We start from the raw sequence: 27,854 nt of genomic DNA, 5'->3' as shown, positions 1-27,854 counted from the left end.
ACACCAGCCCCAATTGGCTGGCAGACCCATAGTGAGACACGGAAACGTATGCTTGAAAGAGAACAGCATATTGCAATGATGTGAAGGATCATGTGACACTGAAGTCTGGACTGTAATGGCTGTAAAAAATTCAGCTTTGCCATTTATAGGAATAATTCATTGTTTTAAAATATATTCAACAGGGTTCCCACGGATCCTTAAAAAGTCTTAAATTGTACCAGAAAGTCTTAATTATGACTTCGAGAGGTCTAAAATTTGGGTACAGACCGGAATCGCGATACAGCTTAATGTGAAGATTAAACTTCAAAAGGCTGTAAATAAAATATGAGCGCTGCACGTTTCAAAGTCCGGTGCTGCGCTGCTTTGTGTTCTGTTACCGGGGAAACGGTTCTGAAAGCGCCTCCTGCTAGCACAGAATGAATGCATGTTCAGTAAGGCTGTTGTTGTGAGTAGGGTATTCCTGCAATATCGGAGGCTGTAGTTTCAGAACTGGATTTCTAGGACTCGAGGATTTTTTTTTTTTTTTTTTTTTTTTTTATTATTATTTATTTATTTTTGTATTGTATGTATTATGTCAGGTCTTCCACCCAGTTATATCAAACCTTCACAATTAATCCAGAATGCGGCAGCAAGATAAATTTTTAATGAGCCAAAAAATAATGTAAGAAAGAATGAAGAATTCCACACCTCTCTTTATCAGTTTGCACTAGCTACCAATAGCTGCTCGCATAAAATTAAAGGCATTAATGTTTGCCTACAAAACCACCACTGGCTCTGCACATCATTAACTAAATTCAGTACTTCAGACTTATGTGCCCTCTAGAAGCTTGCGTTCTGCAAGTGAACGTCGCTTTATTGTTCATCCTAAAGAGGCACAAAATCACTTTCACAGACTTTTACATTAAATGTTCCCTCCTGGTGGAATTACCTGTTTTTGTGAAAACTTCTATCTGAACTGTAAATCATGATTTTTACAGTCATTTTACAGTTTAATAGTTATTGCCCTGCCCCACTCATATGGTATTAATTTTATTTGTGCAGGTCTTAAAAAGTCTTAAATTGAGCTTAAAAATCCTGCAGCAACCCTGTTCAAATAGAAAAGTTATTTTACAATGTAAAATTGTTTAAATTTTTACTATATTTTTAATAATCTAAATGGACACTTGGTGAGCAATAAGACACATCTTAAAAAAAATCATACCAACCCCAGCATTCTAAATTATATTGTTATTATTCTTATTATATATATTTGGGAATAAAGAAGAATAAACGAGTAAATAAGTAAATTTATTCTTGTTGAAAAATCTACTTTTAAAAAATATGAATTTTACTGAAAAAAGAAGACAATTGCAGATTAGGAAACTTATTTTTTTCGGTACACTGCCCCAGGTTGCGCTGTAAAGAATAAATCTAAAAACCTAACCAAATTCTTTTCTGAGTTATTAAATCACAAAACTGTAGAAGTTCTGGGATTTTATAGCATTTGTTTATTTTTTGCTGACCACATTATTGCCTTAGCGATAGAGGACTCCTGCCGATATTAGTTATTTGGTTGGGAACCAACTAAGCAGCAAAAGTAATAAGTGTCTGAGACATGTAGGAGTTCTTTGGTTGCATGTTGTATGAGAATCTTTTTTGGTCCAGCACATGATGTTCCTGATTAAATTACTCAGAGCGAACTTCATGTTCTGCAGCCTGCCTTGGCCGCTCTTTTATTATTTTCCCCCTCACTATTACGAAAGCTAATTTCTCAGCTACACTGACTCACACAGAACAATCAGTAGCATATGGTTTGCTGCGTTCATATTATTTCTCTCTTTATGTCTACCAAAGTTCATTACTCGGGTGGATTGATATAGGAGGAACAGCAAACTACCCTTTTTGTATCTGTAATAGATGTGCATTAAACTCACTCCCATCCTCACAAGCCACTCCATCTGAGCAAGCAGTTGAAGATGAGAGACATGAGGAGGTGGGATGATGAGATGAGTTAATGCAGGGATTCCCAAAGTTTGCTGTCTCTGACTGCACTACTTCAGCTGACCATATCCATTTATCTGTGTACCACCTAATCACGTTTTGAATAACTGAGCAAATATAACATATTAATATATAACATATAATATAATATAATAATGACATTGCAATATGCGATTTGAAGTGTTTAAACTTCCTGTCAATTTAAAAGCACATTAGGTTTTGATATTAAATAACTTTTAAAAATAGCAATAAATAGTTAATGTAAATACTTTTTATCCATAGCTTAGTGTTTGTTATAACATGTTTATAGCATGTTTGTTATAATATGATGTTTATAGTCCCAAGTGTTAAAATTGAACCCGCAAACTTTTCTTTTCTTTTCCACTTTCTCTCAGAGATTGCACAAGGTCCTGGAAGACACAAGGCCTCAGGTGTGGGAGATCCAAGACCGACTCAGGATCCTACAGAAAAAGGGTTATTACCTTGAGCAGCCAGGCCAGACTGTCCCAAAATCACAAGTGTTGTTACGCTGGATGGAGCTTCATAATCAACTACAGCAGAAGATACAGTCTACCCAGAAGATCAGAAAGAATTATGACAGGTGTGAGAAAAGCAGTAACAAAAAAAATATTTTTAATGGCATTTTGTTGGAGGTAAGGTTTGAACAAATGAATAGGTAACAAGTAAAGGTGTGTGTTTTTGTGCGTTTTTATGTTTAGGTTCCAGCGTGACTCAACCGAACTTGAAGAATGGATGCGTCATGCTCAAGAACAGGTTCAGAAGTGGAACAGTTTCTCTGATTCTGGTCTACTGGACTCCAGAACAGACTTTACCAAGCTCATGGTGAGTATAACTTGATTTTTGTTTTTTACACAAATGTAACGTGACCATGTGTCATAACTAAAATGCCAAAATGGGAATGTGGTTTTGTTTGTGTGGTGCAGGAGTTCTTCAAGGAGCTGGAGGGCCGTTCAGCACAGAAAGCTTCTGCAGAAAGCGCAGGCGCACAGATACTGCAGCTAACTGACAGTGAAGCTCCAGGTCTGCGCAGACGACTGGCTCAACTTGAGCAGGAATGGACGAACTTGAGTAACGTCCTGCCCACTCTCCACCAGACACAGCAACAAGTACGACTAACGTGTCTCGCTAAGTTTTTCTCTCCCCCTCTATCTTATCCCTCGTCCATCAGAAGCAAAGCTCTGGCAAACAGATATTGTTTAAGTAAGCATTCTCTTGCCCTCCTTCTAGATGTTGACAAACCAGTCTCACAGTCAGATCTTGGCCAGCTTGACCTCCTGGCTCAAATGTGTAGAGGGACGATTGGAAGATGAAAGCTCGGGGGTCCATTGTGCCCCCGGTTCCTCTGAGATGTCTAGACATCTACAGGCTTTGAAGGTAGTACACCTACTGTACACTTGTAATTCTTTAGATTTTCTGGTTTCTAATTATTTCAGGGTATAAATGGAAAACCTTGTTTGGTTTACTGTTTTTTCTTTTCTTTTTTTTTTCTCATGTTCACCAAGGCTGCACTTAATCAAAAGTACAGTAAAAATCATAATATTGTGGAATATTATTACTATTAATTACTACTACTATATAATATAATATAATACTATATTACTTTTAATAATTAAAAATGGCTTAATAGTTTTCAATTCAAATATACTGTATTTAAAATGCACTTTATTCCTGTGTGCGAGTTTCTCAATATTTTGATTTTGTTGCACCCTCAGATTCCAGATTTTCAAATAGTTGTATCTCGGCCAAATATTGTCCTAACAAACTATACATAAATGGAAAGCTTATTTATTCAGCTTTCAGATGATGTATAAATCTTAATTTAAAAAAATTGACCCGTATGACAGATTATGTGGTCCAGGGTCACACATTCTGATTTTGGTGCTCAAGAAACATTTCTTATTATTATCAATGTTGAAAACAGTTGTGCTGCTTAATATTTGTGTGTAAACTGAGATGCATTTTTACGGATTCTTTGATTATTAGGAAGTTCAAAAGAACAGCATTTATTTACAATTGAAATCTTATGTAACATTAGAAATGTCTTTACTGTCACTTTTGACCAATTGAATGCGTCTATGATGAATGAAAATATTCATTTCTTTAAAAAAAAATCCTAGAAAATATTAACATGCCATATTCCACACTTGTATTTTTACATATTAGGATCTTAAGGCTGAAATAACCAGTCATCAGCCGTACGTTGACTTTCTGAACCATCACTCTGTGGAGGGGGCGGGATCAGTGAATGAACCCACCAGTCGCAATGAGTGCATCCTTTTTGCTGAGCAACTGGGAGCTCTCAATCTGAGTTGGCTTATTCTACAGGCCAAAATTGACAGCAAGGTGAGTGCAGAAGTACAGCATGGTTGCAGTAACCTGTATAGCCTGCCAAAGCCATTGTATTTGAAATTTGATGAGTTCTTCTGTCTTTAGATATATGATGTTGAGGACCAATTGCAGGCCTGCACGGACAGAGAAAAGCGTTTGCGCTATATGCACAGCTGGATCGCTCAACGTATTGAATGGGTGAAAAACAGCTGGCAACCAGAGAGCTGCTCGCAGATTGAGCAAACATTACAGGAGTGTGAGGTGTGTCTCGTCTTACATCTAGCTTGAAGATTTGGTGTTGCAGTTGTTATTTGTGGGTGTGAGAGTGAGTCAAAGGTATGCATTTGAGAAGGCTACCAGAAATATGTACTGATACCAGAAAACTTGGACATTGCTTCATTGCAGGAGACAGAGGACAGGCTGCAGGTGAAGTCCTCTGAGCTGAAGGCTTTGGGAGCTCTTCACCTGTTTGGGCAGCAGGATGGTGAACATTCCGGAGATCAAGTATTCTCCAAGCAGGTGAATTCAGCCATCCTGGACTGCCAAGCTTTGAGTCAACAGGTAAGTTCTTAAACCCTGTGCCAGAATGCATCAGTAAGCTTGTGCACATTGGCCACACATACTACTTTTCAAAAATTTGGGCTCAGATTTTAAAGAAAATAACTTTCATTCAGCAAATTGATCATTGTGTCATAATTTCCATAACAATATTAAGCAGCAGATTTCTATCAGCATTGATAATAAATGTATCTTGAGCATCAAATCAGTATATTAGAATGATTTCTAAAGGATCATGTGACATTGAAGACTGGACTTCCATCACAGGAATAAATTAAATGTTAAAATATATTTAAAAAGTTATTTTAATTTGTAATAATAATATTTCAGAACATTACTGTTTTCACTATATTGTTTATCAGACTTAATGGGCATAAGAGACTTCTTTCAAAATCTTTACAAAACTTACCAAATGTTTTAATGGTATAGTGAACATACTGCAGCTTTAAAAGTACTATAAAAACACAGTGCTTGTGTAAGTGGTCAAATGTATGTTTTTTCTATTAATATTTATTTATATAAATTATTAATAATATTGCATCAAAACATTATCAGAATTTTACTTTTAAATTTTATATTACAATATTTTATCATAACACCAGTCAATTGATGTTACATCTTAGATTTTGGGTATTTTGGTTCGGTGGATGTGGAGATTAGAAAGAATTCATTGGATTTGTGTGTAACTGATGTTTTCAGTCAGAATTAATTCATAATTTTTGATTAAGTGAAGAAATGTTATTCCTAGCAGTGTTTTTTTTTTTCTTAGATAAATGCTCTTAAGTCAGATTTACAGCCAATCAAAGATGAATGGGCTCAGTTTGAATCTAAATCGAGTGCAGCAGAACTGCAAACAACCAGGGTGGTCTACAAGATGGAGCTCTGCAGAGTTCCTGTGTTCTCATCTGAGCAGAGCCGAACTCATGTGGAGCACCTGCAAGTGAGTAAACGACTCTAAATGAAATCATTCCACTTGAAAACTTGTATAATAATTGTATAAATATTCAACATTGCCATTAATGTTAGCAATGCGATTTCTTGGGTATTATATTATACATGCTTCTTAACAGGAGCTTGAAAGGGAGCTGAACCAATCAGAGACCCGGACCCAGTTAACTGAGGTGTTCTCTAAATTAAAACACAAACTCAACCCTTATGCGTCTAAACTTTTGTCTGATCGTCTCGAGAAGGAGAGAACTCGGTAAGTAATTTTACTTTACACTTCCTTCACCTACTTTAATTCACCTTTTAAATTGAAATTACACTTTTAAAGTTACTTTAAAATGGTAGCATCTTTATAAATTGATAAAGTTGAGTGACTCATTTATTAAAGATGAATAATGCAAACAAACTGATTCACTAAAATGAATACGATTTTGCAATCAAAGAGAGGGTAGAACATGTTTGAGTTTTAAGTTTTGTTTCTCTGGACCTATGTGGGTTTAAATGTTGTTTTCTTTTCAGACATCAAGCAGTGACTGAAGATGTGCATGCAGATTTACTGAAAGCCCAGAATACATTGCGGCTTTGGCTGGAATACGAGCGCCTCAAGGGAGAGTGCTGTGTTCATCTAAATCAGCATTGGGAGAGGCTTGGAGAGCTTATGAGTTCTTCAGACAGAGAAGAAAACACTGTAGAGCTGCTCAACAGCAGGATGCAAGGCATCAATGTGAGTAATTAATAGTATCTAGGCCCCTTTAACACCTGGCATTAGGATGTGTTTCCTATCCAGATAGTAACTGGATATTCTATAGCTGGAGAGAATTTACATATTCATTCCATCCACATGTCCAGTGTTATCGGACAGAGGTTTGATCACACTTACCCAAGAAATGGAAAATGCCAATTGCATATTACTTGAAATTTTGTTAATTAAATGAGATCGTAATTTTAGATTTTAACTCTGTTATTATTGGCTTGCTAATGCCAGGTGAGAGCTCAGAGCAAATGAGAAATCAATCGAAATACAATAAGTCAGAAGAACACAATCAAGTACATAATTAAGAGGTTAGTGGCCAACAAATGGGATTACAACAACAACCCTAAAGCATACCAAACCCATACAATAGCAATGATGCATAGAAATATTTTTGTTAAACTGCTTGTTTGTAAATATAAGGTACTGGTTTAGTATTATTTTTTTGTAATTTGTAAAGAAAATACAAAGTAACAATGCACAGTGAAAAAAACAGGCCTAAATAATAGCCAATTTCTGCATGTACTTGTTAAGTGCTGAAGTGTTCCAGTCCTACAGATGGGTCTGCAGTACTTCAGTCCAGTTGTGCTTTTCAAAAGAAGGAACATTGAGACCTGAGCTGGAGCTTTTCTCTGTGGGCTAAAAATACCAAATGAGACCTGTGCTGTGCTACTCTTACCAAAAAATGCTCAACACAAAAGAACATAGAATCATGAATCAGTTCTTATTCAGTTTGTTTAAATTGGCTTTTTTTTTTACTTTAAAATTAAAAAACTTATAATCTCTGTTGAAACTTAAACACAAACAAATATTTAACAGATGTTAATAATAAATATTTCATAAGTAATTTTTTGATTGTCTGAATAATGTGCATGTCTATAAAATTATATTTGTTTAATAATTTTGTCTATAAAATGAAAATAAATAATGAAAAAAGCAATAAGTATTTAATATTTGTTTTAGTAGCTGCTGTATTTATTTAATGTTTTTTCCTACCCTCTACTGATTCTGTTTTAACTTTCAAAAAGAGTTATCAGTGGCTCAGTTACAAGTTGAAGGTTGCATGCATTTCATCAGAAATAAAGAAAAAAACTGGAATATTGTTAAATATTTTTACAGTTCATGACAATAATAATAATAAAAAAAAATTAAATGTAATTTGTTCTTGTGATGGCAAAGCTGAGTTTTCAGCATCATTACTCCAGTCTCTATAGAACACTCCAGAACATTCAAAAGTACAGCATGTTATTGGAATGGAAACCTTTTACAAGTGTCTTTACCATGACTTTATATCAATTTAATGCATCCTTGCTGAATTAAATTACTTAAAAAAAAAAATACCCCAAACTTTTTAACACTAGTATAAGTCATTCAAAAACTTTTTTATGACATGATAAATTATGTTTCCTTTGTGGCTCTTCTAAACCAATGTCTAAAAAACAATGTCTTTCACAGGCTCTGGAGAAAGACATGCCTGCCTTGCAAAGCAGTGTGGGAAAAGTCCTGGAGGCCTCAAAGATTCTCACTGGACATGTGAAACCCCAGTCAGCCCCTCTAATCAAATCAGAAACCAGGTTGCTGTCACGTGACCATGTGCATCTTGGCAAGGCACTTTCTGACATTGGGGCACAAGTTCAGGTAAGGGTGACAAGTTGATATCTTTAAAAGACTAAATACAACATTAAAGTAATCTGATTGATCAGCCGACCGATGACAAACATTTATAAAATGTACTACACAAGTGTTGTGCTGTTCTTGATCCATAGGAGGAGCTGGAGGAGCACCGCTGTTTCAGCACTGAGTTGAAGTCAATGGAGCAAAAACTTGAAAACTTTGAGAGCATTATGAGCGCCTCCACTGCAAGCATAGATAGACTAAAGGTGAATCTGTGGCACTTCTTGAGGTTGTTTACATTGATTTTCTTTTTATCCTCTTCTTTGTAGGGCAAACTAAAAGGTTACAGTTTGGTTTTATGTAAATCTTTCTCTTTTTTCTGTTTCTAAGATGGTTCTGTTAGATCTGAGTGGGCTGAACCCTAACCTTACTGCTCTGAATCAGACGAGTTTCGGACTCTCCTTAAGCTCTGCAGAGGAGGAGAGGTTACAAACCCTCAACACACAATGGGTTCAGGTCTTCTCTCAGGCCACAGACCGACACAGGCAAGTCAAACTTTGCTAAATTAAAGCTGTTCGATTCTCAAACATTTTGATTCAGCCCTGAAATAGACTTGATCCCATATATCTTAGTAAAAGGGATAGTTAACCTAAACATGAGAATTTTGTTATTTACTTAACCTCAGGTTGTTTCAAACCTTTTTAAAAACTCTCCTGTTGTGTTCCATTGGGGAAAAAAATACTGGTTTGGAACAACACGAGGGTGAATTTTCATTTTTGGAAGAAGTGTTACTTGAATATTTTTTTCCAAAGTTTTTACACCCTAAAATTAGCTGTAGCTAAACTGTCTGGTGAATGCCAATGCACACCTCTGTCTGTAGGAAGATGTATGGAGAGCTGCTGCGTGCTCAGAACTTCCAGCAGAAGTGCCAGTACTGGATGGAGCTCCTCGACATAATCGAGGCTGGGTTATCCAATCAGATGTCTGGAAACTGTGCTGCTGTAAGAGAGCAGCTATCTGCACATCAGGTAGAGCATACAGTTATGATATCCAATAGAAAATTATTTTCTAATATTTAGTTTCATCATGTGATTCCTGTTGCTTCATAATGACCATGTACACATGCATATAACATTTCAATTAAGATCCTGTTCTGATAAATCTTGATTCTAATACAATACTATTGGAATATTTGTGGTATTTATCAAAATCTTTGCCTTTTTTTTTCTTTTGCTTGACTCTTTTCCAATGTTTATATCACATAGCAAATAGAATGTCTTGCATTTAGACATGCATAGATATAAATAAATATTATATTATGGATACGACAGACAAAGAATTGCTAGTTAATGCTAGCTATGATTTATAGAAACCAGAATATTGACTTATTGACTCGACTTGACTTAATATTGGGGTTGGTGAAGTGTTTTTATTTTTGGTTGTTGTTTTTTAATTTTTATATATATTTTTTTTTTTTAACATTTTGAGTGGTTTAAGCTCACCAAGGCTGCATTTATTTAAGCAAAGATACAGTAAAATCAGTAAAACTCTGAAATATTACAATTTAAAGTTAACTGTTTTCTATTATAAATTGAAAATGAATTTTCAGCAGTCAGTACTCCAGTCTTCATTGTCACATAAATATTTATGATTATTATCACTTTACTTTTACTTACTTTTGTCATTTAGCAGACGCTTTTGTCCAAAGCGACTTACAAATAAGAAAAGGTAACTAAAACTAAAAAAGTTACAACTCTATAAATACTATCTACCCACATATTTAAGAAAATAAAGAAATTAAATAAAATTGACACATGCATATAACAACAACATTTCAATAATAAACATATCAATGAAAAAATTAAATAAAAAGCTACTACTATCCCTTGCCGGTGTCCCTGCCCGGTGGAGTCGCACGGTAGAGTCGATGGTCTTTACACTCTTTACTTTTTTACTTTTGTCATTTAGCAGACGCTTTTGTCCAAAGCGACTTACAAATAAGAAAAGGTAACTAAAACTAAAAAAAACTAAAAAATCAGTGTTGAAAACAGTTGTACTGCTTAATATTTTTGTGATTAATTGTGTTTCAGGATTCATTGATGAATAGAAATATATAGAAATAACATTATTTGAAATATAAATATTTTGTAACATTATAGATGTTCCCTAACTCTTTTTAATTCAATAAGAGCAACAGGAACATTTGGTTATAGAGTATTGTGTCATTTGTTTTTGAAATGGTTGTACAGAGCTCATATATTCATATTAGTAATAAATCTTCCAGAGGCTGAAAGTGGAGGTCCTCATCAGCCAGCAGCTACAGGATGCCATGGTCAATGAAGCTTCATGCTTCCTGGAGAGCAGTCAGAATGAGGAGAGGTGAGCTTTTATAACACTACACTTTAATAGCTTATTCCCCAACCTCCAGTGTGGGGCTCTGCCATGGATAAGAAATCAAAGAATGTGGTGTAATAATTTGTTCTGAACAGGATGTCTCCTGATGAGCAATTAAACCGAGGTTTTCCAAAAAAAAAGTATTTCTACGGGCTCCAGATGAGGCCATAACTCTGAGTTATGTGGTGTGGAAAAGCTCTTTTGAGCTCAGCACTGGAACAAGCTGGCTCACTCTCAGGAAATGAAACTGCATGTGCTACCAGCATGAAATATTTTTTTCTTTTCAGCCGATAAGTGCTGCTTCAGGTGGAACTCCTGCATGGTTGCATTTAAGATGTTTCTTGGGTCTGTTTTTTTTCTCCTTTTTTTTCAGTGGCAGTTACAAATGTCTTGTAGAGAGCCATGTAAAATGTGGTTGGTTTTATTTTTTAGATGACTGGCAAAGCTAATGGCCTGTGGAATTGCAGTTTTATGATATCAACATCTTTATTATGTGTTGCTCATCAGTTATGACATCTATGGTCTTTAAAAAAAATCAGTTTACAACCACAATTTAAAGGGATAGTTTACCCAAAAATGAAAAAAGAAATTCTCACCTTCATGTCGTTCCAAACCCGTTAGACTGTTCAGTTTTGAAACACAAAAGTATTTGTTTTTAAATTTAAGCGATTATGACATTGAAAGTGCATTCACACAAAACTTTCATGGTTTAAAAAGTCCATAAAGGGATTGTCAAAGTATATCCATATGAATTGAACAATGTAATCCAAGTCTTCTGAAGAGACATGATCGCTTTATATGATGATCGATACATTTGGATTTATTTTACAATATTTTTATGAACATTTTGAAGTGCAAACTTTTTTTCTGGCGATGGCCGAAAATCTCATGGGTTTGGAATGACATAAGAGTAAGTAATTAATGACAGAATAATCATTTTTGAGTGAACTTAACACCTTTAACCTGAGTAAATGTTCTTCACTTTGATAACTTTTGGTACAATTTACCTTTAACAAACATTGAAAATGTTGACGAACAAATTCCATTGTGAGCAGGAGTCATCTGATCCTGAAACTCGCCCAGCTAAAGGCACGATGGCAGGAGACACAGCAGAGGGTCCATCAGAATGGTAAATGTCTGGAAGGGCTGATTGGACGGTGGCAACTCTATGAGTCTGGCTCGAGGAAACTTTCAAAGCTACTCAGACACGTCGAAGAACTTCTGCCACCAGCAGGACTGGCGCCATGCAGCTTACAGCAACTCCAGTGCTCTAAAAAAGACTTTGAGGTAAGATTATTCAGTAAAGAGAATATAATGGTCTTTTCAATTCTTTCAGATGCTAATATTGGACTTCAAAATCTAATCCAACACCGTCATTACTATCCTTCATGTTTTCTGTCTCACAGTGGACAGAGGAGCAACTACAGCTTCATGAAGAAATCTACAGGCAGACTGTGGAGGCAGGCAGACAGATCCTTCCGCTATCGGATGCGCAGACGCAGACACGCCTGCAGACTGAACTGGATGCTCTCCAGCAGATGTGGGAGCGAAGCTGTGGCCTTGTGGGGAAAAGAAAGGCTCTTGCAGACACCATAACTCATGTATGTGACCCAGTTCTCAGTTGGTTACTATGTGAAATTTTCCATTGGCAAATAATACTCTAAATGATTCACATTTACAGTATGTAGGGAATAAATTGGTACAGTTTTCAATGTATTTCGAATCTGCCAATATTTTATATATATATATATATATATTTTTTTTTTTTTGCTTGTTGATTTATCATTTTATAAATTTTTTTTAATGATTTGAATGATTTTGCTTAGATGTTGCAAGAGTGTCAAACAAGAGTTAGCTTGCTAATTAAAAAATATATAAGCATAAGGTTTTGGATCAGTCTGATTAGTGCTGACACCCTTGTCTTATTGAATTCTTTATTTGCATGGACCGAGCAGAGTCAATGTTAATATGGGGGTCTTTCTTAGCCGCCATTGACCTACAAACCCTACTGAGCGTTTCACTAATAAAGTTCTTAATTTTGAGGATGAGAGATCAGATGTAATCTCTCCATAATCCATAAATGAGGCAGCTGGGCCATATCACACAGAACGAGGGCTTTCAAAACGCGTCTACTAAGCCACTGTGCAGTTCGGTGTCTATGTGGATCATCTCTTATTGTTCACACACAATCCCACAATGCCCTAAGGCCTAAAGTTACAGTCATACCAACAATAGCATGAATTTTCATGTGAACTTTTGATGACAAGATGCAAATTTATAATCCTATGTAGTTTATTAGCACCATGAAGAACTTGGGCCAAATTTGAAGGAATTATTTTGATTGCCAAATGTAAATTAGTTTACAGTGTTCACTGGCAAGCAGTGGGGCTCTGTGTCACCATAAACTAGAGGCTGATCCCCTGTACTGTTAGATATTATATAACATCAGAGTCACACCCACTCATAACAAGTTCTGATTGGCTCTTCTGTTAGGAAGGGACATCGTTGTTTTGAAGGGGATTTAGAGAGTGATGTGGTTGGAAGTGTGTTTTGTGTGCATTTGCTCACAATAGGTGGGGGATGGTGTATCCCTATGTGAAAGGGAAATCCCTCTTCACTGATCTGAGATAACACCGTGACAGCACCCAAAATACAAGCACATCAGTGGCTCTCATGATCAGAACTTATAGGCAGTTAAAGAAATGCTCCAAGATCAAGGTCAAAATGATTAAATTGACATTGTGCCACACATATTGTTGGTAGAGCTCAAGACAGTATTTAAACTGGAAAGCCCTTTTAAGTCTAAAACTGTATGATCAGGTATTGTTTTTCAAAGTGTAGAAAAGATTATAGAGACAAACCTCTTCCACCGTAATTAAGAGATGCTGCTGTTTCTTTGCAGAACTGGAAGCTCTGTGAAACTGGCCTGGCTGAGAGTGCTCTCAAACTGGAAGAGATAAAACCAAGACTGAAGAGTCCACTGCCAGAGAAGCTAGATGATCTAAAAATGCACATGCAGCTCATAAAGGTAATCCATTTTTCTGAAAGTGATGACCGTAAACAGTTGACTTTTTTTTTTTTTTTTTTTTTTAGAAAGATGCTCACCAAAGCTGCATTTATTTACATTAAACAATAATTGTATGTATTATTAATTTAAAATAACAGTTTTCTAAATGTAATTTATTCCTGTTTACTGATCCCAGTAGTGTATATTTTAATAACTGTCTTGCTTTCACAAATTGCTGTGTAATGTTTAATGAAAATATGTATTTATTTATATATTTATTCAATCAAAAAAAGAAAATAAAAGTTTTCACTAGTGTTCTCAGATTTTTGGACCCTGTTCTGTAGTTTAAAATCAGCTAACATTAAATGTACGCATTGTTTACGTTTATTTGGCAACTCCTAACATGATTGTAGAAAACTGTTGGATGAATTTGTACTATTTTTGTTTGTACTATATTACATGGGTAATAGACCGTTTACAATTCCTGCTGGGCTTTGATGACTGTCAAACAAAGTGCTTTTATCTGCCAACTGAATTCTATTGTATTTTAATACACTCAAACTATTACCAAGGCCTTTGATGAAGAAAAAAAAAAACACCCGTTGATATAATCATGTCATGAAATGTGTTGTTAACCCATCTGCTGAGATTGATTTTATTTCCTGTTGATTAAGCCCTGACGAGGAACAATCCTTCAACAAAGGTGGGTGAAACTGACAAACAAAGGAAATTAAAGTGTCTTTAACATGTTTGGCCTTTACCCAATCACCCCTTTCCATGCTGTTATGGGTGCTCAGCCCCCCCCCCCCCCCCCCCCCCCCCCCCCATTCTCCCTCCCGTCTCCCGTCTCCCCTCTCCGCCTCCTCCCCTCCCCCGTCCCATCCAGCGGGCCTTAATCCTGAGTGCTGATGACAGGGACACAGAGAGAGGGAGAGCGTGTACTAGGGTTAGCGTGCAGCAGAGGAGAGGAGTTTAACTTGGTGCTGGTTGCTGTGTTATGCAGGAGGACGAGGACTTGCTGCAGATTTGGGCTGGAGGACTGAAAGAGCTGACCACCATGAAGGCAGACGTGTCTCAGTACGTGCTGCCCACAGACACTCTGCTGCTCCAGGGACAGGTGGAAGAACTTCACAGCCAATGGGAAGAACTGTGCTTCAAGGTGAGTGAGTGTTTGTGTTTAAGAGAGAGAGAGAGAGAGAGAGAGAGCGAGAGAGAGAGTAGGAGGGAAAAAGAGGCTGTTGTCCAGGCAGCATTGAAAGGCACACAATGATTCACAGCTGGAAGTGGGGGGGAAACTTTACAGTGCCGCATGGCATAGAAAAAGAGAGGGAAAATGAAAATGTATGTGAATTGATCTAGATTTATAGTTATAATAATAGTTTTCTCATCAGAATGATGTCATGACACACACACAAAAAAATAGCACAAGAAAAAAAAATTCACCTGCCTTAAAGGGACAGTTCAGACCAAAATTAACATTTTCATTTACTTACCCACTTGCTGGTCCCAACCGTATGTTTTTTTTTTTTTTTTTTTTTTTTCTTCTTCTGTGGAACACACAAGGAGAAATTTTGAATCATGCAAGTCAGTCTTTTCCATGCATTACAAAGAATAAAGAGTGAATGCCCATTCAAGATTAAAAAAGGATGCAAAAATCAACATGGAAGTATCATGAAAGTTGTTCAAGTGTCTCATGCACTATATCAGTTTCAGAAGACTTGGAATTATTTTAATCTGTTAGGTCAGGATGTTACCACAAAAGCAGAATTAAGTCATTAACGAACAGTTGAACACAAACACTTGATCAGTTCAGTTCATGATCAGATCATTCAGACCGAATCAGAATCAGACCAGGCTGAATCAACAAGTACACTGAAAAGATTTGGTCTTTTTTTTATTTTTATTGAATAATGCCTTAAATTACTCATGCCAAGCTATCATATGACTTCAGAAGACTTGAAATATAGCACAAGAAACACATGGACAACTTTTTGCTCTAGTTCTCATTTACTTTCATAATATAAAAATACTGTTGGCCAGGATAGTTCTCAAAAATTTACATTTTGTGTTCTGCAGAAGAACCAATGTCTTTTGGGTTTAGTAAATGATGAATGTTCATTTCTGGGCAAACAATCCCCTTAACATTAAAACTTTGCTTTAATTACATTAGTTGTGCTCTTTATTAAATAATATAATGTCTATTTTAACTCACACTTCAATATGCATTACTTCTGTAGCTAATTTTTTTAAGTTGCTTCCCAGGCAGTGTAAAGGCTGACTGAGGACTTTTTACTGAGATTATCTGTCTAGCGCAGGTGTCCGGTCTGCCATCATTAAGTAAAGTAGCTGAATGGCCCGCTGACGTTTGAATGGAGTTGCTCTTGTAACTGTAAACGGCCTGAGCAATTAAAAACAGAAAGGCCACATTTAGGACAGATCGTTGCATGGCCTACATCCAGCCCTTGGACTTGTCACCACATAACGCAGTGTGCCTTGTTTAATGAACCGTTTTTCATTTTGTAGAGTTGTTGTGAGTTTCCAGTCCTGTCTTTATTTGAAATTCTGGCCGGATGCCAAGACCGAGCCAATGAGGTCAGTCTACGTTGTATGTCACTGTCTACGGCCAACAGGTTGCAGGTGGAAACATTCCCTAGAATGAATGACAGATGGCAAAGCTAGGCCTTGTTTTTCTTTTTTGTCTTTGCATATATGTTGGGGCAAGTGGCCTGGGCTGAAGGAATTGCATCAATAATGCGTTTAACAAAAAGGCACTGAATAGAAGTGATCAACTAACCTCAATGTCCTTGTGCTTTCTTTTAAACTCATGATTAATATTCTTGTTTTGAAGAAAATCTACAATATCACATTCTCTTACTGCTCTGAGTGTGACATTAATGGATCAAGGAAAATGTATAGCCTTCACTGACAAATGTAGCATGGAAAATGCATTCATTCTTTTTAAAAGGCTGCATGTAAGCCCCAGCAATCTAGGAATGACACAAGCAAGAGGGAACTTTAAAGTGCTGCCCGTGTCCCCTAGTGTGTCTTGGTATTAGTATATACTAATAGACAAGCCCCTTACTGACAGAAAGCAATAAAAAGCGAGCGGCCTTTGCTGTAGACTTTACTTAACAGTCCAGTAACCAATCTCACAGTGTGAGATGAGTTTCGTTAAAAGCCTTTCAGATGGCCAGCTTTTTAAGAATAAAGTCATATAGTTGTAACCTGACACCTTTTGTATGGAGTTATTTTCAAGTCTTTTCTCACATGTGAGTCGGGGTAGTGAACCAGCCACAAAGAGTACAAGTTCTTCTGTTCTCTCTCTAGCACTTGAGAGTAGGCCATATGCTCTCAAAGATATTTCCTGAATTAATAAATGTCATAATGAAATATAAAATGTCATTACCAGTGCTGATATCTGGGAAACTTTTCTGTACTTACTGTAAGAAAATGTTTTTAGTACTGTGTTTTTGTCATACTGAAGCATTTTAACCCTTTATTCTTCCTCTTGTGTGTAGGTGTCACTTCGCAAGCAGGAAATAGCTGATCGCCTGAACGCCTGGATCATCTTCAATGATAAAAACAAGGAGCTCTGTGATTGGCTGACGCAGATGGAGAAAAAAGTGGCACACAGGAGCGAAAACCTTAGTATTGAGGAAATGGTGGAGAAACTTAAAAAGGTAGAGTTTGGTTTTCTTTATTGCTATGATTTTTTTAACTCAAAGGGAAAGTTCATCCAAAAATGTAAATTCCCACTTTTGTTCTATAACCATACAAGTTGCACTACCGCCCATCAAAAGTTTGTCTATTAGATTTTTTTTTTTTTAAAGAAATCTCTTATGCTCACCAAGGCTGCATTTATTTGATCAAAAATACAATAAAACAGTAATATCATGGACTGTTGTTACAATTTAAAATAACTGCTTTCTGTTTTAATATATTTTTAAATTCCTGTGATGACTGTGCTAAATTTATTAGCAACCATTACTTCAGTCACATGATCCTTCAAAAATCTTTTCTATTTATATCATAGCATGTCAGATGTCAAATTATAATATTTTTGTGGAAACTTCATATTTTTGTTTGATAAACATCTTTAAATTTTAAATAAATTATAAACAATTAAGAATAATATATTTACTGTCACTTTTAATCAATGTAATGCACCCTTGCTGCTTAAAACTATTAATTTATTAGTAATTACATTGCTCAACTCCCTGTTTTTATTGTTACATAACCATAACAACACACCGCTTAAAGATAATTTCAGAAAAGGGCATCACGTGGGTCCATGTGCCTTTGTCACGGTGAGTTTCTGTTGTACATTTGTAAGGATCTTAAGTAGGCCAGTAATATGGTATTATATGGTATATGCTATTATGAGTATGAAGGATTAAAGCAGTCTCAAATGAACAGCACGCTTAAGCATTCCCAAGGGAGGCCCCACAGATTTTACATTTCACAGTGGATCTATTCTATCCACTCACATAGAATTTATTAATTTTTACTCAAATATGCAACAAATGTACATTATTTCTAAAAAAACATCATAGATTAGCTCTAATCTATCTTACTTGCATGTGCGATAAAATTTAGGGCAGAGTGCTGTACTGCATAACTGTTCATTTGTTTACCTCTTACACAACAATAGCCTTGTATGTGCAGTTTCTCTCTCGACATCAAACAGTGTAACCTCAAGCACTCTGCAGTCATTAGCACATAGTTTACCGTTGAGGTTTTGGAGAGTTTCAGGCCACGTCACTAATGATCACATATCAGAAAACTGGCCTTTGTAGCACAGTTACTGATGGCCAATGCTGTAATAACTCTGCTGACTGCTGTTCAAAGTGAGCCAGGTTGGACTAAACAAAAAAGGTGAACCCTTAAAAACAGAAGAAAGTGAAAACGATTTGGGCTGCCAAGGGGTCAGTGTGAATCATTGTTCCTCTTTTCTTTTCTTTTTTTACGAGGGCACACGCTGAGAGAAGGAACATAGTTTTGACAGCTGTCAGACCCGTCTAGAGACAAAGTGCAGTTAGTTGTTTGGGATGGATGTGTGAATGATTAAAACACATGGGAGGCTGGTGCTCATTTTACTAATTTCTCTTTAGGACTGCATGGAGGAGATTAACCTCTTCAGCGAAAACAAGAGCCACCTCAAGCAGCTGGGCGAGCAGCTCCTATTGGCCAGCGACAAGGCTAAGGAGGCAGAGATCCAGGGGGCCTTGCAAGATGTCAACGACCGCTGGCAGCACCTGTTCGACCACATTGAGGCCAGGTGAGCAAAAAACAAAAACAAATGAACCACACTGAACTGTGGTGAATAAATACTTTGAGGAATAAATGCTAAATTTATCAAACTCATTTCTGTCCTTTTTGCCTGATGTTTGCTATTGTTACTTTGTATACATTGATTAATGGCTGATCAAAGCTCTTTGTTTGTTTGAAAGCCTTAGCCTGCATAATTTTTGCTTTCCATTCAAGGACTGATTGATTCATTCATTCATTGATCTGTGCATTTCTGCCTCATTTAGATCTGTTGGTGGTGATCAAGCCTTTGTTTAGACTTTTATATACATTTTTGAGGCATTTAACAGATTATTTAATCCAGACTGAAACACAGAAAGTGCTGAAGCACTTTAAATAATGTTCAAGAATACTAGAATTACTTTTTAAAAGTACATTTTAAAAAGTAAAAAAAAAAAAAGTAAACAAGCTATATAGCAATGTAAAAAAAATAATAATAAAAAAAATAAAATAAACTCAATGTAAAAATAAAAGTTGATTCAAAATATTAATAAATACTGTAATTGTATATAAATAATACTAAAATAGCACTGGTACTGTTAAAGTGTTTAAAACTGTTTCACTATATTGAAACATTATGAATATTAAACCTTTTCCTTACTGCTTTATAAAAAGACTTTAGAATGGAGATGGGTTTTTTTGTCTCATTTATATTGAAATTAAATAATTAGTGTGTCCCCCAGTGTTTCAGCATGACCCATGATGCAGTTCACCCCTAATGTGGGGCAAGTTGCCTCACTAGATTATTTTTTATTATTATTAGGAAAGGTCATATGTCCCAGTGTTATAGATGACTAAATTCAATTAATAGTAGATATGATAGAATATATCATAATTTTATATTGTAAATCATCTAATTTCTCCTTGCCAATTTAGAGCAATCTTTCCTCACTAATAGAACTAATTTACGTATTATTTTCTCCATGTACTCATTTGTATCTTCTGAATTTGATGTGATCTTCAGTATGGATGGTTACCACAGCTGGCATATGCTCTCATAATCATAATCTCATTAAGTCAGTTGGAAATTTGCACATACCGAGTAGATGAATCAGGTGGTGGTCCTAAGCAAACAAACAACTCGAGTGCTTTCCAATCTTGTCTGTGATGTCACCAGCCTCTCCTGTGATTGGTCAGTCCTGCAGTGTGACGTGTTCTGAAGCAGCCAGATGGTGCTAATACAGAAGGAGGGGGGAATTAACGTAGCCCTCTCTAGTGTCGTTGGCTTCAGCTTTGCCATATGGCTTGGATGGTTTGTCCTAGTCCCACTGTATAGCTGTAATAGGGTGGTGGGGGGCAATGGTCTGTCACCTCATATTATTCCTTATGAACAGGGGCACAATGGGGCCAGGGGGGACAGTATGTAGTCAGGCACACTATAATCACACAGCCAGCCATCTGCAGGTATAGCTGCTCAGACGGTTTGCGAGGCCATGCGGTCACTCAAACAACAGAATGAGAAGCTTCACACTGTCACACTTAAATGGTTCAATCTAATCCATATGGGACAAACACCCTTTGTCTGTGTTTCAGTGTCATCTGACCTGGCGTTATCAGACCTGTTTTTAGTTGTGTGTCACGTCAAGTGTAGTTCCTTCCAAACTACAGAGTCTCAGATACCAAAGAAAACAGTTACTTGACTGATTTATAAAGGGGCTAGTACTTTTTCTTTGAAAGAAATGATTCTTTCCTTGTCACAGAAAATAAATTTTTGTCTAGTGGAGGTTATAGAGGACTTTTGGACACAGTCAGGTTTTCATCAAAACGTCCAAGATTGTTTATGGTATCACAAGTTTTTTCCAAAATGGTCTTTTTGATAATGCTCTGAATTCAAAATTAATATGCAATCTCTCTCTTTCAGGGTGAAAAAGCTGACAGAAACGCTGGTGACACTACAGCAGTTGGATAAGAACATGAATAACCTTCGCTCTTGGCTCACTCACATTGAAGCTGAGCTGGCCAAACCTATTCACTACAGTTTCTGCCATAGAGATGAGATCCAAAAGAGACTGGCTGAGCAACAGGTCAGCAAATCACAAATTTTTAAAAACTATATAATAGAAGATTTGATTATCTGAAATACCGGATTGTAGATTAGTATTAGTAAGTGTGTATTGTTTTGTGGGACTGCCAAATTTTTATAATTTTTTTTTTAATGCATCAACAACTGAAAAATTCTGCCAATGCAACAACTTATTCCAGATATATGTGACCCTGGACCACAAAACCAGTTATAAGTAGCATGGGTATATTTGTAGCAATAGCCAACAATACATTGTCAAAATTATAGATTTTTCTTTTATGCCAAAACTCTTTAGGATATTACATAAAGATTATGTTCCATGAAGGTATTTAGTAAATTACCTACCGTAAATATATATATACTTCATTTTTGATTGGTAATATGCATTGCTTTTCTCAGTATTTGGCTTTTTATTGCACCCTCAGATTCCAGATTTTCATATAGCTGTATCTCTGATATTTATACATCATCTTATATTATACAAATAATCTGTCCTCTGAAGCATGGTTTGTTAGAATAGGACAATATTTGGCAATTTAAAAAAATTGACCCTTATGACTAATTTTGTGGTCCCGGGTCACACATTTTCTGAAAAGAAGCCTTAATATAGTTTTGTTTTCTTATCAGGTGAATTTTTCTTGTTTGAGGAATGTTGTTTTTTTTTTTTTTTCTGGAAATCAGAAATATTTGGTAGATGTTTTTTGAATTAATCAACATTTTGATAAATTTATTACAAATTATTTATAAATTTGTCTATAATTGAAATGAATTATTACTCTTTTTCATGAGGTATAGACTTTTTAAAGGGCTAATTCATTGAGCTTTTAATAAAACAGTGTAAACGTAAAAACATTTTGAAATCAGAAAAAGGGTACCACCTCTCTGTCAGCTTTACTATCCATGGGCAGGATTACCAAAAATGTGGAAGTTTGATCTGTAACAATTAGGGATGCATCGATCTGATACTCCGTATCGGTATCTGCTCCGATACAGTCATTTTCTGCCGGATCGGGTATCGGTCAGACAAGACTGATCCAAACCCGATATTGTGCATATACTATTGTGTTATTGTTAAGCCCCACAAAAGCACAAAAACATTATAAAGCACCATAAAGTCAAAGTCCAAGTGTTCTGAAGCCATTCCATAGTTTAATGTGAGGTACAGATGAATATTTAAGTTGTAAAATTCAAGTTCACGTAAACGCTTCTCCCCGCTTCAGCTGTCTGTCATCCTCAATTCAGCATTCAAACTGCGTGTCACATTCGGTTACAACAGTCAAAACAGCGAAACTCTCTTCAGGAGCGCAGTAACTGAGATTTAAAACTGTTAAAAGAGTTTTGCGTGTAACGCGTTGTGTGTGTGTGTGTGTGTGTGTGTGTGTTTGTGAGGGGAACAGGGTCACATCACAGCAGAGTGTACAGCCCGTCAGAAATAGTCTTAACCGTGGCTTGTGTGCAAACACAGACAGTGATGAAGCTTGTATGTCACTTGACTCTGTTCCTCTTTCGGGCTTGAACTGATGGTAAAACTAACTTGAAAGCTGAAGCTCGCGATTATGGTAAGGGGCGTTACATTTCCGATGCGTGCTTGTGGTGTTCGGCCAATAACAATACACTGTGTCAGTTGGCCAATCAGAGCAGACTACACTTGCTGGAAGGAAAATTATGTGTTTGAGAGAGGCGGGGCATAGAGGAACTACAATAATGTACAGTATTTGTAAAATAATTTTTGTTTTACATTAAAGCATGTCAACACATTCTGTTACACCAAATACACAAAATAATGATCTTTAAAATAGCATCATATGACCCTTTAAAAAAAAACCTGCGCTGTATCGGATCGGAATTGACCAATACTCTGAATTTTCGGGAACAGATCTGTAACAATTATTCGATTACATATACTACTGATATTATAACGATACAAAGCTGGTTGAAAATAGGCAAACCTATCTTTCAACTGTTTGATAAAGTGACAGGTATGTCTGTAACACGTGTGCATGTTTAGGACCTGCAGCGTGACATCAAGCAGCACACCGAGAGAGTGGCGTCTGTGCTCACCCTGTGTGACGTGCTTCTGCGCGATGAGGATGCCTGCAGCAACGATGGAGAGAATGACTCCATCCAGGAGACCACGCAGCGCTTGGACCAGCGCTGGAGAAATATCTGCTCCTTGTCTCTGGAGAGGAGGCTGAGGTATGGCCATTTATCCAGATGACTTCAATCTCAAGCACACCATCACAGATGTTTAGTTATTCTGTTGCATTCCTTTATGGAAGGAAATTTAAATTCACTCTGGATCCAGATTAAGAAACTGCTTAAGATTCACAGCTCCCTGCTGAGCAAGAGATATTGGTAAATGTTAACTTTGCATGATAAAATGTATTAATTTTTAATACCCTGTAACCTCACCAAACACTTGAGTTGAACAGCTTATGCTTTTGATGATGACATCATATATTTGATAATAAGCATAACATTAACTACAGTACATCTAAATGAATGTATCGATGTATTCATTAATGAATGCACACATGCACATTGAGTATTAAAGTATTAAATTACATTGTTTATTATTGTGATTAACATCAATTTTATTTTAAATATAGATTTATAAAACAGACTATTTGTTTTTTTATCACTTTTGTTTGTTTGCAGGGTTGAGGAGACATGGAGACTGTGGTGTAAGTTTCAGGAGGATCACTCTTCCTTTGAGGACTGGCTGAATGTAGCGGAGCGCTCCGCTGCTGAACCCAATTCATCAGACGTCCTGTACGCTGACGCCAAAGAGGCATTACAGAAATATGAGGTTTGATTCCAACAAAATGCTTAACTTAAGCAATATCTGTGCTACTGGACCATTATGTTTACATTGTTTAGTGCAAGTCAAATGTTTAATCCTGATGTTTTAGGAACATGATCAGTGCGATTTTAAGGGAATATCTAATTCCTCAAGCAATCATCTATGGCCTGTCAGCAGTTTTTCATTAACTGAAGGTTTCAGTCATTCATGCATGACTTCTGAAATGTTAAAAACAAACTCGCTATTTGCATGGAAATGGAGTGTTAAAGTAGATATGTTTAAATATCCAGATTTAATTTAATAGAGTATACAGTAATAGCAGTTCTGGAATTGTTTTTTGTGGTGATAGTAGTGTTTGATTTATTGTTTTAGGTTTTCCAAAGGCATGTACATGACAGCCTGACCCAGCTGGAGATTATTAATAACCAGTACAGACGACTGGCGCGGGAGAACCGTGCAGATGCAGCCAGCAGACTCAGGGCCATGGTGCATCATGGGAACCAGCGATGGGACATGCTCCAGAGCAGAGTGGCTGCAATACTGCGCAGACTCAGAGTGAGAACACGGACACTATTTTTTTTCCTGTGCATTTATGTTTACTTGAGTGCATAAATAAACCCCTTTTTTTCTCATTTAGCATTTCACAAGCCAGAGAGAAGAGTTTGAGGGAACCCGCGAGAGCCTCCTTGCCTGGCTGACTGAGATGAACCTCCAGCTGACCGATGTGGAGAACTTCTCAGAGAGCCATCTCCCAGACAAGATGAAACAGCTGAAGGTTAATAAACAGCGTTTCCTTTAAATTAAGACGTTTGGATAGAAAGAATAAATGACTAATTTAACTGAACTTTCTTACTCTCCAGAGTTTCAAGAAGGAGATCACTCTGAACACCAATAAGATTGATGCTCTGATCGTGTTTGGGGAGGGTCTGATTCAGAGGAGCTGTCCTCAAGACGCTGTTGAGATAGAAGATGAGTTAGAAGAACTGCACACGTACTGTCAAGAGGTGTTTGGCAGAGTGGCCCGATTCCACCAGCGCCTCACCAGTCTCTGTCCGGTATTATAAATGCTCAAATTGTTTTACATTGTCTTATGTAACATACTGTGGTTCTAAATGTATTTGGATATTTTGAGACCCTTTTGAACCTTTTTGTTAATTAGCTTCCTTGAAAAGTGTGTTTGTGCTAAACTACCATTCAGAAGTTTGGGGTTAGTAAGGAAAAATTCAGCTTTGCCATCACAGGTATAAATAAAATAAATTGAAATAGAAAAAATATATTAATTGTAATAATTATTTCACAATATTAACATTTGTACTGTTTTTGACTAAAAAAAGAAATGCAGTCTTGAAGACTTAATAAACGCGTGGTAGACTTTGCATATGGGCAATGTTATAGGAGTATGAATGAATTTTCTCTTTGAAGCAGATGCAGGAGCAGCTGGATGTCTTTGATGGTGAACAGTCCAGAGGGACACAGGGCACAGTCTCCTCCAGCCAGCCCTCCATGTGCCTGTTGTCGCCACCTCAGGAGCGCTCAGGCCGTGAAACCCCCATGAGTGTGGATTCCATCCCTCTGGAGTGGGACCACACTGGGGACGTTGGCGGCTCTTCTTCACTTGATGAGAAAGAGGATGCTGCCGCCTTCTCTGCCCTGTCAGGTATGGTCATGTTTACTGTTGTTCGGCGAAATCCAGTCATTTCAATATGAATCCACGTGTTTGGGAATTCTGCGTGAAGGTGAAAGATTTCACAAGGGTTTCAAATTTTCTTAGAATTTTGTTACTAGGAGCAACTCTTAGCACTAAGATTTTTCATGAGTGCGGGCCCTGGAGTCAGATATAATTCAAATATATATTTTAGCTGTCAGATTGCAACTGACAATTTTAACCAGCTTGCCAGTTTTAGATCCATTGGCACATCGTATGAGGCTGAGACTTTTTCCCAGGACTCTTAACTGCTGAAATGGCTTGTCATATTGCTGGTTTAGCCATTAATTTTCTCTCCCTCCAGATTTAGAGGTCACAGAAATCCCAGAATTCTCATCGGAGGTTACAAAGAAGTCTTTGGGAGAGCCTTTAGGTAGGCCTCTATGTCCCTTTATATGCACTTTTGCAGTTGTGCATTACTGCAAAATTTTATAAAAAAAATTGTGCATTCACATCTGTCCAGTTTCTCCTTACTTTCTTTCCACATTATTCTCTCTCTCCATCCTGTCTTCCCTCATCAATGTCGGTATGCTTTTGAATAGACTGGGTTTGGTGGATCATCAAAGCCCTGGTATTTTTCTTTTCAGAGCAAAACTTTCTCTCTCAAATCAAAATATGCAAGCGTCCTCCCTTCACCCTGTTCGGCTATGTGCTCTTATCATGAAAGACTTGGGCCTGTGGAGAGATTCTGTTGGTAAAGGGGAGGGTTGAGAGCTGGGCAGATCTCAAGGAGTATAAGAGAGGGCACAGGAAGGTTGCGTCCCCTCGTCTCTCACATGGCTCAGTGCACCTGCTTATCCCCCTCCAGAGCTTTCATGCTCATGCAGAAGATAATAACATTAATTTATCTAAACCGCGCACTCTTAAGGCTTTTTTATTTTATTTAATTTTTTTACTTTTTTTCCTGAAATCCACTTATAATTGTTTTTCATTGCAATAACATGATTATTTAATGTTTTCATGACAATTTTTATGCTCTCTTATCCTTAGAATAAATGGTCTGGTTTTGCCCCTCTGCTTTTAAAAAACAGCAATTTTGCCTCTGAAATGACTAAAACAGCTTTGGTCCATTAGGATATAGGCTGTGAATTTACTGTTGGATTCAATATAGTTCCAACTTCACTATCCTACAATAACAGCCTCTGACAATTTAATGTCTGATTTGATTCCTCTTGATCCCGGCAAAAGCTAAATAATTCCACTTCTGGTGTCCATTTCTATCATCACAGTCCAAATGAAGTCTGTTTTGTGCACCAAGTTAAATCTCTCTCCCTCTCTCTCAAACTCACAGGACAGAATTGGCACTTTCAAAACTCACCTGAAAGGAAATCCTTCCAGCTGGGCTCCTCCTCACCTACACACACCAGCACTCCTTTTAAACAAGGCTACGTGAGTTATATTCCCCTTCCTTCTTAATCCAGCACTTTCATAAACACCAAATTTGCAAGTTGTCTTCTTCCTCAGGCAGACTTTGAAAGCATAAACCTGTAGTTCCTGCATGAAGGGTGATTATGATGGTGCATGTGTGATGTGTTTGTGCCCTGTGCAGGTCCAGCTGATGTCTGAGTACAGCAGCAGCATTAAGAGTGTGAAGCGGGTCTCTATGATTCTGGATGATGAGGAACATCAGGAAGAACAAGGCCTCACTGGCCTCAACACTGCAGACAAACAGTCAGGTACAGACACTTTGTCCAACACAGAGGGACATGAGGATGTCTGTCCGGTGAATAGACATCCTCATGAATAGAGAAATGGATGATAGATGGATGGATGAATAGTTGGGTAGATGGATGGATAGATAGCTAGTTAGACAGGAGAAGATAGGTGAATAAATTGGATGCATGTATGGATGGATAGATGGGCTGTAAAGACCCTTCTTAATAGTGTAGAACACGAAAAACTTACATTTGTAAACCCCATTTGTTTATTTTATTCATCTTATAGGAAAGGTAATAGAAGCAGTAGCATTCTAGCAATGCTAATTTCTAATAGTGTGAACTTCTGTCTGATTTCTGAGTTTTCCGATAAAGAGGGCTGCTATGTTACTTTTATATCCCCTGATCAGGATAATTCATGTATTCGGGAAATTTTCCAATTAATTTCATATTAGAACTCCAGAAGCTGAGGAGACTGGAATACCCAAATGCTGCCTAAGCTTGATTCTTCTAATACACTTAAGAAGTTAACTCCTAGAGCAAGGGTAACTCTGTTCACTCACCTGCCTACTTGACTATGCATTTAGATAATAAAAATAACGATTCATTGTGGCGGCTTAATACAAGCATTCTGAATGCATGCAATGAAAATATTCAAAAAGAACTAAGACAAAAAACACAAAAAACGTAAAAAGCTGGTTGATTTGCAGAAAAATCTGAAGATCTTAGAGAGAGAACATATCGAGAAAAAGAAACCTCACAT

General features: G+C 36.9%; 2 protein-coding genes across 2 annotated transcripts in view; both read left to right on the top strand.

Moving 5' to 3' along the window:
- Positions 1-27,854, top strand: part of LOC306880185 (creatine kinase B-type-like) — a 985,569-nt gene that overhangs the window by 528,711 nt on the left and 429,004 nt on the right. The gene's annotated exons all lie outside the window — the stretch shown is intronic.
- LOC306880355 (nesprin-2-like) overlaps positions 1-27,854 on the top strand; it is a 100,603-nt gene that overhangs the window by 67,977 nt on the left and 4,772 nt on the right. Inside the window, exons 66-95 of the mRNA XM_079433851.1 lie at positions 2,376-2,581; positions 2,700-2,823; positions 2,925-3,107; positions 3,229-3,375; positions 4,165-4,344; positions 4,435-4,590; positions 4,735-4,890; positions 5,657-5,827; positions 5,958-6,088; positions 6,352-6,556; positions 8,039-8,221; positions 8,350-8,463; positions 8,588-8,742; positions 9,078-9,225; positions 10,482-10,576; positions 11,647-11,878; positions 11,998-12,192; positions 13,494-13,619; positions 14,602-14,757; positions 17,117-17,278; positions 18,710-18,876; positions 20,767-20,929; positions 22,937-23,124; positions 23,587-23,737; positions 24,104-24,286; positions 24,369-24,506; positions 24,592-24,786; positions 25,157-25,388; positions 26,728-26,825; positions 26,986-27,112. Of these exons, the coding sequence (XP_079289977.1) occupies positions 2,376-2,581; positions 2,700-2,823; positions 2,925-3,107; positions 3,229-3,375; positions 4,165-4,344; positions 4,435-4,590; positions 4,735-4,890; positions 5,657-5,827; positions 5,958-6,088; positions 6,352-6,556; positions 8,039-8,221; positions 8,350-8,463; positions 8,588-8,742; positions 9,078-9,225; positions 10,482-10,576; positions 11,647-11,878; positions 11,998-12,192; positions 13,494-13,619; positions 14,602-14,757; positions 17,117-17,278; positions 18,710-18,876; positions 20,767-20,929; positions 22,937-23,124; positions 23,587-23,737; positions 24,104-24,286; positions 24,369-24,506; positions 24,592-24,786; positions 25,157-25,388; positions 26,728-26,825; positions 26,986-27,112 (4,867 nt within the window). The remainder of the gene's footprint in view (positions 1-2,375; positions 2,582-2,699; positions 2,824-2,924; positions 3,108-3,228; positions 3,376-4,164; positions 4,345-4,434; positions 4,591-4,734; positions 4,891-5,656; positions 5,828-5,957; positions 6,089-6,351; positions 6,557-8,038; positions 8,222-8,349; positions 8,464-8,587; positions 8,743-9,077; positions 9,226-10,481; positions 10,577-11,646; positions 11,879-11,997; positions 12,193-13,493; positions 13,620-14,601; positions 14,758-17,116; positions 17,279-18,709; positions 18,877-20,766; positions 20,930-22,936; positions 23,125-23,586; positions 23,738-24,103; positions 24,287-24,368; positions 24,507-24,591; positions 24,787-25,156; positions 25,389-26,727; positions 26,826-26,985; positions 27,113-27,854) is intronic.

This window comes from Barbus barbus (assembly GCF_936440315.1).
Source record: "Barbus barbus genome assembly, chromosome: 14".
Classification (NCBI taxonomy): domain Eukaryota; kingdom Metazoa; phylum Chordata; class Actinopteri; order Cypriniformes; family Cyprinidae; genus Barbus; species Barbus barbus.
Note: the sequence above shows the minus strand (reverse complement) of the source record. Positions and strands in the feature narration are given on the sequence as shown.